At 34.6% G+C, this 10,972-nt stretch overlaps 1 protein-coding gene across 1 annotated transcript; it reads right to left on the bottom strand.

Annotated features, from left to right (window-relative positions):
• Nucleotides 1–2,987: 2,987 nt before the first annotated feature.
• Nucleotides 2,988–10,421, bottom strand: LOC100744460 (transmembrane protease serine 9). The gene is made up of 14 exons (XM_024370129.2): nt 10,332–10,421; nt 10,063–10,148; nt 9,124–9,213; nt 8,331–8,633; nt 8,071–8,172; nt 7,864–8,000; nt 7,371–7,526; nt 5,702–5,754; nt 5,441–5,517; nt 5,003–5,092; nt 4,218–4,520; nt 4,004–4,105; nt 3,794–3,936; nt 2,988–3,511 (listed from the first exon to the last, which is right to left on the bottom strand). Exons 1-14 carry the CDS (start codon nt 10,337–10,339, stop codon nt 3,353–3,355), a joined length of 1,809 nt encoding a protein of 602 aa, XP_024225897.2. The 5' UTR covers nt 10,340–10,421; the 3' UTR covers nt 2,988–3,352.
• Nucleotides 10,422–10,972: the final 551 nt, after the last annotated feature.

The following is a 10,972-nucleotide window of genomic DNA, read 5'->3' as shown; positions in this document are numbered from 1 at the left end:
CGTGAAAAATATGGAAAAAGGAAGAAAACATCAGGCCAGAAACATTACAGTGTGCATTTCTTTCTTTAGTTTTTTCCTTTGAAACATATCGCGTTAACGATATGTAAACAGGAATTCACTAACTGCCGATATTCTCTTTCATACTCTTCTAATTTTGTTTATATCAGATTCTCTATTACGATTAGACCGTGGATGTTTATATAAATTCGTAGCTTTATTTAACACTATTACAGAAATACAATTATGGAAATTGAACTTGAATAAAACTTTCTTTCATTCAATACAATTAAGTATCATAACTCATTTATTACGTTAATCCTTAACAATATAAAGAAAACTTTATTTCCAATATCTTTGCACATTATATTCGATGCAATCTGTGTATTTCTACACTTTTAAATTTACTATAAATGTACAATCTATTTATAACTCATCACAATGGTTTAATTTAAATTACACGTTCGTAGAATACACCTCTTACACTTGTCACCAGAGGGCCATCGATATCAACATAGAGCTAGGCGATATTAATGCTTTCTCACTAGTGGTCACATTGACACTGTTTGTTTCAATAAATATAACTTCCAACACAAGTTTTTCTATCCCAGTGTCTAAGGTAAAGGTCTGCTAGGTAAGCCTTACTGAAGAGTCCGAACTAGCAGATCTCGGACGAAACACTACTTCACTTTTCTCCATTTCCTTTATTTGACCACCCTACTTCATCCATCCCCCCTCTGCTTGAGTCATATGGGTAAGAAGATGGACTAACAAAGAAGAAGGAGGAGGAGCTTCGCGATGGAGGACTACCCATGGGCGGCCTTTGGCGCAAGTGCGTCGAATCAAACAATGAAGCTGATGAAAACCGCTTCCAAAAAACCTTGAAAGGGACAGGCGGTAAACCTTTAGACATAAGGGGGTCCGCTAATACTGAAACTTCACAGAGTTATAGCTGCAAGTAAGATACTAGTAAGGTACTCGCCGTTTCACCGGCTGTGTATGACGACACACTGAGTGTTCGCGAACCTTACTAGCCGATTTAGGTTAAGAGACACGTGTACATCTTTACACGTAAGTCAGTATTAAATATCCCCTCCGGGGATATCCGGAGTGGGAGGCGGCCACACTGGGAAACGTCGCAGGAGAGGGTAGCAGATCCGACTGGCCTTGTATACAGTGTCCCGCCGTTGGCGATGGTGTAGGAGGGAGGAATCCGATTTTCAATGTTCCTGCCATTGTATATATAAACCTTCTTCCCTCCTTCCATTGTGTCTAAGGCATGAGCCTGTTAGGTAAGCCTTACTGATGAGTCCACTAGCAGGCTCTGGACGAAACACACACTTTTTTTTTTCTTTTTTTCTGTCTTCCTTCATATATACATGATAATTGTAGCTGCTGGCTGTAGATGTCGCTTGCCGGGGTGTAGTACTGCTGTATTTTCTTCTTATTTAGATGTCGTGGAAGAAAAATCGGATTTTGGAAAAGTACGAGGCGCCGGGATTTGAACCCGGGATCCGAACGTTTGTACTCTATCCACTGCGCTGCCGTCGTCCGACACTAGTTGGTTTCGAGTGGTGAGATTTGCGCTCTCGTGTGCCGCCACGAGAGGAAATCTCAGTGTGGGTGTGCTTTCTGAACGAAGAACGCGGATTCGTTGTTCACACTTTTCGTTAGGAAAGTGAGGGTGCCCATTGGTTGTAGCCAACGTTAATGAATGAAGATAGGAGGAGGAAGCCTCCTACCAACGTGGCTCGTGGGTGACATTGTTTATTGGAAAAATAACTACCCGCTTTCTCCGTAATTTGTAAGAGTGCGCAATAAACCTAAGCATTGTTCTAAGGACCATCCATAAACCGAAAACACTTACAGGGTTAGAGATTCCTTCAAGCTATTAAGATTACGTCAAAGGATTCAGTTTATAGTATATAGTATGTAGTAGATCAGTATATAGTATAAATTTTCAGACGGCGCACGGACCATCGTACGCGCCGTAACATAGAGAGTTATAAGAATATACATAAGATAAAATTAAACATCGAAAAAGTAACTTAATTAGAAATTACTACAATGTATGATGTATAATATAATGAATTCAAATTGTCTAAAAAATATTACAAATTTATAGAGATTTTACTATAAAATGTTTTTAACAGAAGCTGATACAGTTATATAGCATTTTCAAGCATTTACGAACATTAATGTAATTATTATGTCTTAGTTAAAGTCAAATTAAGCCAAAGACGGAACATAGAAGTATTTAAGCACTGAAGCTTTCGAACTAAATTGAAATTCTGTCTTTTTAATTTTCCCATTAACTTTACACGTTACACGAGACACGCGACAGAAACTGTTGGAATGTTGACTGTAGAGTGCCGCTACAACTATTTCTTTTAAAGGAGAGCTATACTATTACCTCATACCTTTGTTAGACACCTTTGTTATACCTTTCAGCTCTGACTGATATATCTGAGCGAATGTAGAGTGATTCCTTGATATTCATAAACGTCGCCAGACTACATCATTGTGCCATTTGTTCCTTGTTTCTACCAAATGTCTAAATTGGACAAATTGTGAAAGTAAACAACTAAATAAAAAAAAATTGTTTTCCTTGTACATCAGCCATTAGATTAACAGTCTAAACAAATATATAAAATAGTTTTATAAAATCTGTATAAAATATGGTTTATATGCGCAATACTGAAGCGTTTAAGGGGATACAAAGGTAATGTACATATGCATTCTCATGCAACAAAATACAAACAGATTTAATAGTATTAAATTTTTTATTCGTCACAATAGTTTGGGAGTTTATGTCTCGTAAGTATCTGTAATGTGTAAGTATACCTTTGGCTGAATGGAAATTTCTCTTATATCTAGCTAAAAATACAGAAAGAGTGTATTCAATTGGAAAGTGATAAAAACATAAGTAAAGTTTCGGGGATGCACATGATTGCATGAGTGGACTGGAAGTTTTTAACGAATAAAAAATAGTTTTTACACTCTCTGTGTCCGAATTTCCGGAAGCTCTTTATCTTATGCAATGTTTCAGACTATTCGGCAATTTTATATGTACATACAAGAAATATACGTTCTAAGTGAAATATTTAATTATTCCCTTGATACATCAGAAGCAAAATTTATAGGAGCATTCCGAAAGTTGATTTATTATTATCATCAAATAAAGAGAAGCGTGAAAAATTAATATTAAAAGTTACATTTTGCGCATTCTAATACTATAATTCGTGACATAAAAGACAATGTAAATTTGAGCTATCTCTACAGCTATCTCTACAGTAGTATAGTCCAACTTTTTCTTTTTTGTACGCGGAAAATGATATAAACCTTAATAATTGTATTATTTCAATGCTGGGAGAATAAAGGTATCCAGGTAGGCCGTGACCCTAGTGTAAACGCCAGGAAATTTAGGTAAAGCGCACTCATGACCATGCGACACAATACCTATCTGATAGTAGGTGAATTGCCGTGGTATTATCAGTGGTCCGCCGCTGTCACCCTGGAACGATTGTTACATTTTTAATTTTAATGTTTAATGCTTTTAATCAAAGTTGAAATATTTCAATTAAATTATATTGAAATTATACTTATATACAGTAATAATCTATTATTACTTTATGTATTGAAATACTTCAGTTTATGATGTATATGTTATATGTATTTTTAGCAAAACTAAGATTAGAAGGAAATTAGATTAAATACCATAATGATGTGTGAGAAATGGACAAAACTATTAAGTTTTGTATAATTTGTAGTTTAATTTAATTTGTAATTTAATTACCGTACAAGAATCCTTTCCTCCCTTAGGATATCCGGCGCATAATACACTGTCGGTGATCCAAGATGGAGGATAAGCTTTCTTGCATTCGGAGTTCTTAACCACTGGGACTTGTACTTCCATTAATACATCACTTCGTGGTCCTCCTACGAAGAAAATGAGACATTTAAAACTTGAACTGTTTAATTTCATTACAAAATTAATATCGCTTACTATATCTTAATCTTCCCCAACCAGCAACGAAGGGATTATAGCCCTCGAATTTGTTATTTTCAAGGGATGCCTCTATGGGGAGACAAATGGGATGTATGTACTCTGAAAATTAAGGAAATAAATGATAAGAAATGATAAGAAATCAAAAGCAACGATAGTGTAGTAATACTCCATAGCATAAATTTTAGAAACTCAACAATATTTGACGACATACCCGAAAATGGTACATCTCTCTCCAATTTAAGAATAGCGATATCATGGAAGGGTTGCCCGGTAATATAATCAGGATGAATTAGTATAGATTCGAGCCCCATTTCAATAGGATGCGCTCCGTCATCATCTCGTTTTACATTCAAATCCGCCATACGAACCACGTACAAATCTTCATTATCTGCACAATGCCCTGCGGTCAAAACATGTCTAGCCGATATGAGGGAACCTCCGCAATCCCATACTGGCCCCGCATCTGGGTGCGTGTAATTAGGATAACCTAATGCAACCATCCATGGCCAAGCACCTGAAATGCAATAGACATAGTTGTGAACATACATAATTTTTTCTCGCGTGATGAGTTAGAAATTATTGTTATCCATTGGACATTCGACGATGCAGACTCTCAAATAGAAATTTGATTAAGAGAGAAATTGAATTTTGACTTCAGTGGAACAACACTTATTAGTTAATTCTATACAATTTCCATTTGAAATATATTGAACTCTAAAGTTCGAATATGTAATTTCTTCCCGAACACTTTTTCATCGCCATCCGTATCATTATTCGTATGTCGATTTTTAATTTCAAGTAAAAACATACTCTTTCTAACATGAACTAAAAGGAGGAAATAATTCAAGTTAATAAACAAAATTACTACCAATGAAACCGTTGTATTATTATTTAAATTAATTGAAACGTACTTTGATGTACTGTTTAGTGCCTTTAAAGCTCATCCTTCATAGTAAATCGCTTATTATTAATCGGAAAGAAAGACATGAAACGTACCAAGTTTAGCTGGTTTACCACCAACCACCCTGGTATGCGTAACGTTGCTAAAACCACAGTGTGGTGGACGCAAAGGCCCATACGAGGTTGCTATAAAACATTTACAGAGGAAAAAATTATTATACTTAAGGAATAGACAATAGAGTGACGAATTAATTCGCCTTTCCTGGTAAACGAGTTGATTCAAACTTTTCATAATAATGTTTTGTCTTCTTTACGCAATATTAACAATGCAAGTTGAATTTTACCATTAACTTCGTCACCATCTTGAAAATAAAAAATCATAAAAATCGTTTGTATTTTATGTGGTATCGCGTAGCTTCTTTCTTTTCATTGATAATTAACAAACGCGTAAAATTTCGAAATAGCTCGAAGGTTCCGTGATGAGGTCGTACTAGAATCTGAAGTGCATGGGAAAAGACAACTTAAAGTGTAGACCTTTAGCAGACGGCACGTGAATTAATGAATGCAGGAGCACAATTAACGTAAACAGCATCTTGAAACCCGTCATTGTCCTGAAATAAAATAGTGACGAATTGAAAGAAACGCGGAACTGATAGCAATAAAGGAAGCTTAGTTCGCATAATATGTTGAATTTACATCAGAAACGAAGCACGATCGCGCATAGGACGGTTCAGTGATTTATAACAAAATTCTCTATATAAATTCGAATTTTATTATATATGGCTTCCTACTTACCTTTCCATTCTTGAAAAATAAAGATACACTTCTAGCAACTTCCATCTAAGCACCTATTTATACCATCACCTTGTCACTTCACTTACAACCATCACTTACAATTATCAATTATATAGCATATTTTATCGCACATTATCAATAGCTGTGCTACTAAAATTCACAAAATAGAAATAACATGGTAACAGAAATAAAAACTTTTGCACATAACACATCACATAAAAGTTACTTCCACGATAAAAGCTGCTCGTGTGGCACGTGCAACTTCAATTAAAAGTGATTGATTTATTGGCACGGAATTATCAAAAACCAATGAACAACGAGTAGTATATGGTACCATTGTACCCTCTGTATTTTCCCACGAATATTTCGATGGAATTCTCTTCGTTGCCACATTCGCGGAATCGAGCAAATATCTTACGATTCCACTAATCAAAATATTCTAAGTTATGATTTACGATCATCAGATTATTAAAAACGTAAACGAGTGTTTCGTTGCCATCGTAACCCTTATATTCCATATAATCGTAATAAATCTTTAATATATTCTCTGATATATCGTGCATAGTATCCTTTCTGCTTTACTTTCGGTATAGATACGATTAGTGTACGCGTTCGAACACTCACGATTTGTGAGCAGGTTGACGGAGGAAAGACAGTTGATTACCCAGACAGTTAACATAACCATAAACCAGACAGTTGATTACAAAGTGGACTTTGTGGTTTTAATGGATGTGTGACTATTAAAGAACTGTCTCTTTTAGATATAACACAAAATATCGACGTGTCTGGCATTCAGACCACTACCTTTTGTTTTCGTCAGATGGAAGACAATAACTCTGGAGGATTAATTCTTCACATCTGCCTGGCTGTTCATCGTTCAAGATGGGAGTGTAGGATAAAAGTTTGCATCGTTTACCGATTGGTTTAAGATACTGTTGGTCCTGCGAGTATTTTGGGGTTTAGGCTCCTCTTAGTGCCCACTCCATAGTATCATGAATCCTTATCTTTTCAATGATTCCATTTGAACAAAGACCAGAAGAAATCAATGGTCAATGATTGTTCTCATCCATTCAGTGATCTTGAACAAATGTAGAAAGACAATTAATATTGTTTGAATTTTATATTAAGTTTAATGCATATATGCATTATATAGGACGTTTTTAACGAATAAAAAATAGTTTTAGAAGACGCGAGACTTATCTTGTATCTTATGTACTTTCTGTGTCCGAACGTCTAGAAGCTCTCTATCTTATGAAACGTTTCAGAGTAGTCGTCAATTTTATATGTACATATAAGAAATATATGTTCTAAGTGGAATATTTAATTATTCCCTTGATACATCAGAAAATTTGCAAAAATTGATTTCTTATTACCATCAAAAAAGGGGGAGCGGAAAAAACTGTAATTAATGAAATTTAATTAAGAAATTAAAAAATATCATTTTTATACCTCTAAGTCGAGCAGGTGTAGCATGCGTAAAAAATTAGTGACGTTTCAAAGTTATATTTCATGCATTCTAAGACTATAATACGTACAAGTAATAATAATACGTACGTGACGTACAAACCAATATAAATTTGAGCTGCCTCTAATTACTACAATAATAAATTCCAACTTTATCTTTTGTACACGAAAAATGATATTTATGCAAACAGTAATAATTATATTATTTCAACGCTGGCAGAATAAAGCTGTCGAGGTAGGACGTGACCCTAGTGTAAACGCCAGGATATCTAGGTAAAGCGCACTCACGACCATAAGACACAACACCTATTTCATAATAGGTGAAGTTTTGTGGTATCATCAGTGGTCCTCCGCTGTCACCCTGAAACGATTTACATTTTTAATTTTAATGTTTAAAGCTTTCAATCAAAGTTGAAATATTTCAATCGAATTATATTGAAATTATACTTATATACAGCAATAATCCATCATTACTTTGTGAATTGAAATATTTTAGTTTACGATGTACGTATTATATGTATTTTGAGTAAATCTAAGGAAATGAGATTAAATACCGTAATGTTATGTGAGAAATGGGCAAAACTATTAAATTGTGTGTATCTATTATTTTCAATGTTTAAGACGTCGATTTGATGTTGATTCGAATTGACATGTCTTCAAACACCGTATAATTCATATTAAATCTGTAATCTAATTACTTGACAAGAATCCTTTCCACCCTCGGTGTATCCGGCGCATATTACTGTATCAGAGGCGTCGCTATAAGCCTTTTTGCATACGGCGTTGCTAACCACTGGCACTTGTACTTCCATTAATATATCACTTAGTGGCCCTCCTATGAAGAAAATGAGAAAGACATTAAGACTGGGACTGTTTAATTTTATTCTAAAATTAGTATCGCGTACTATATCTTAATCTTCCCCATCCAGCAACGAAGGGGTTATAGCCCATGAAGTTGTTATTTCGAAGGGACTCTTCTAGGGGGAGACAAATGGGACGTATGTACTCTAAAAAATAAGGAAATAAATGATAGCGAAGGAAACGGTTGATGAAAAGTATGAGAAAGAATTTTACATGTTTTATGATAAAAAATATAAAAAAAATTATAATTTAGTAATACTCAATAGCATAAATATTAGAAACTCAGCAATATTTGACGACTTACCCGAAAATGATACATCTCTCTTCAACTTAAGAATAGCTATATCATCATGGTGTTTCGGGTGATTATAATCAGGATGAATTAGTTTAGACTCGAATCCCATTTGAATAGGATGCGCTCCGTCGTCATCTCGTTTTAGATTTAAATCCGCGATACGAACCACGTACAAACTACTGTGTATTGCACAATGTGCTGCTGTCAAAACATGCCTAGCCGATATCAAGGAACCTCCGCAGTTCCATTCCGGATCCTTCCATGGTTGTCTATAATTATGAAAACCTAATGCAACCATCCATGGCCAAGCACCTAAAACGCAATAGTTATAGTTGTGAACATACATACTTTTTCTCGCGTGATGAGCTAGAAACTATTGTTATCCATTGGACATTCGATACATTCGACGATGCAGACTCTCAAATAGAAATTTGATTAAGAGAGAAATTGAATTTTGACTTCAGTGGAACAACACTTATTAGTTAATTCTATACAATTTCCATTTGAAATATACTGAACTCTAAAGTTCGAATATGTAATTTCTTCCCGAACACTTTTTCATCGCCATCCGTATCATTATTCGTATGTCGATTTTTAATTTCGAGTAAAAACATACTTTTTCTAACATGAATTAAAAGGAGGAAGTAATTCAAGTTAATAAACAAAGTTACTACCAATGAAACCGTTGTATTATTATTTAAATTAATTGAAACGTACTTTGATGTGCTGTTTAGTGCCTTTAAAGTTCATCCTTCATAGTAAATCGCTTATTATTAATCGGAAAGAAAGAGATGAAACGTACCAAGTTTAGCTGGTTTACCATCAACCACCCTGGTATGCGTAACGTTGCTAAAACCACAGTGTGGTGGACGCAAGGGCCCATACGAGGTTGCTACAAAACATTTATAGATTAAATTATTATATTTAGGGAATTGACAGCAGAATGACGAATTAATTCATCTTCTCTGGTTAACGAATCGATTAAAACTTTTCATAATAATGTTTTATCTTCTTTATGCAATACTAACCATTACTCCTGATACTTCGTTCACATCGTCTACTGTCCAATTACACGCTTCTCCCATCATTAACAACATACACTGTTACATGTTATAACATAACAAGTTACACTGCACATACTTCATTCATCTTCATAACGTAGATATTTATTCTTATACTAGATCATACAGTTATTAGCACGACGACAATACGAAAATAGAAAATATGAAGTCCGGAAGTATAAAGTATGTGTTTGGAATATTCTTATATTAACTTCATCAGCCATTAAATAAAAAGCTTGGGAGTTTATACAAATGTGAAGTTTTGGTTAATATTCTCTAGTCTCGTTCCTTCTAGATGCACAGTAAATCCTGAGACCTCGAAATAACGTAATCATAAATGTTCTTGCTGCGACCGAACGCCTATGTCACTTTTTATCAAGTAATGTTATTATCGACTGGTTCCTCGGAAAATACAGCAAAGAATACGTATTTGCATGTGGGTAAACTTCGTTGCGCAGTTCCTTTGCGCAAGATACGGGTTATTTTTCTGATTCTTGATCGACTCGAACTTGGCAATTGGTGCGCGGTACCGGGAATAATGAGATAATTGTATGAACGTATTGTTTGCTATACGATGATAATTAGAAATAATAGAAAAATATCATCGTAAAGTCGATATGATTTCATGGGACCATACTGGCATCTGAAGTACATGGAAAAAGACAATTTAAAGTGCAAACCTTCAACAGACGCCTCGTGAACTAATGCATGTAGGAGGACAATTAACGCAAAACATAGATACAGCATCTTGAAGCCCAACATTGTCCTGAAATAAAAAAGTGACGAATTGAAAGGACGCGGAACTGATAACAATAAAGGAAGCTTAGTTCGCATGATATGTTGAATTTACATCAGAAACGAAGCACGATCGCGCATAGGACGGTTCATTGATTTATAACAAAATTCTCTATATAAATTCGAATTTTATTATATATGACTTCCTACTTATCTTTCCATTCTTGAAAAATAAAGATACACTTCTAGCAACTTCCATCTAAGCACCTATTTATACCATCACCTTGTCACTTCACTTACAACCATCACTTACAATTATCAATTATATAGCATATTTTATCGCACATTATCAATAGCTGTGCTACTAAAATTCACAAAATAGAAATAACATGGTAACAGAAATAAAAACTTTTGCACGTAACACATCACATAAAAGTTACTTCTACGATAAAAGCTGCTCGTGTGGCACGTGCAACTTTAATTGATCTTAAAAGTGATTGATTTGTTGGCGCGGAATTATCAAAAACCAATGAACAACGAATAGTACATGGTACCCCTCTGTATTTTCCCATGAATATTTCAATTCCCTTGGTTGCCACGGAATTTTTGTAAAGCTGTCTCGTCGTTGTGTTACAAATTAAAGGAATGGGTACTTATTACTATAATTCTGATGAAAGAAAACAGACGATGATGTTACGATAATATCATTTATTTACAACTGATTTATTTACATACGAATTCTGATATAGGTGATGCACTATTATAATAGGTAAGTTTGATCTGTAAGTTGAATTTTATAAAGTATCCTGCCTATAGAATAAATTATATTAGAATCTAATTTCTAGAATAATACTG

Source organism: Bombus impatiens, unplaced genomic scaffold (genome assembly GCF_000188095.3).
Source record: "Bombus impatiens unplaced genomic scaffold, BIMP_2.2 scf_0665, whole genome shotgun sequence".
NCBI classification, from domain to species: domain Eukaryota; kingdom Metazoa; phylum Arthropoda; class Insecta; order Hymenoptera; family Apidae; genus Bombus; species Bombus impatiens.
Note: the sequence above shows the minus strand (reverse complement) of the source record. Positions and strands in the feature narration are given on the sequence as shown.

Excerpts from the sequence above, each read along its gene's own strand:
- LOC100744460 (XM_024370129.2), bottom strand. Across the intron at positions 8,001-8,070 it reads ATGGGGAAGATTAAGATATA|GAGGGCCACTAAGTGATATA; the intron begins GTACGCGATACT and ends TTTTCTTCATAG. Across the intron at positions 3,937-4,003 it reads TTGGGGAAGATTAAGATATA|GAGGACCACGAAGTGATGTA; the intron begins GTAAGCGATATT and ends TTTTCTTCGTAG.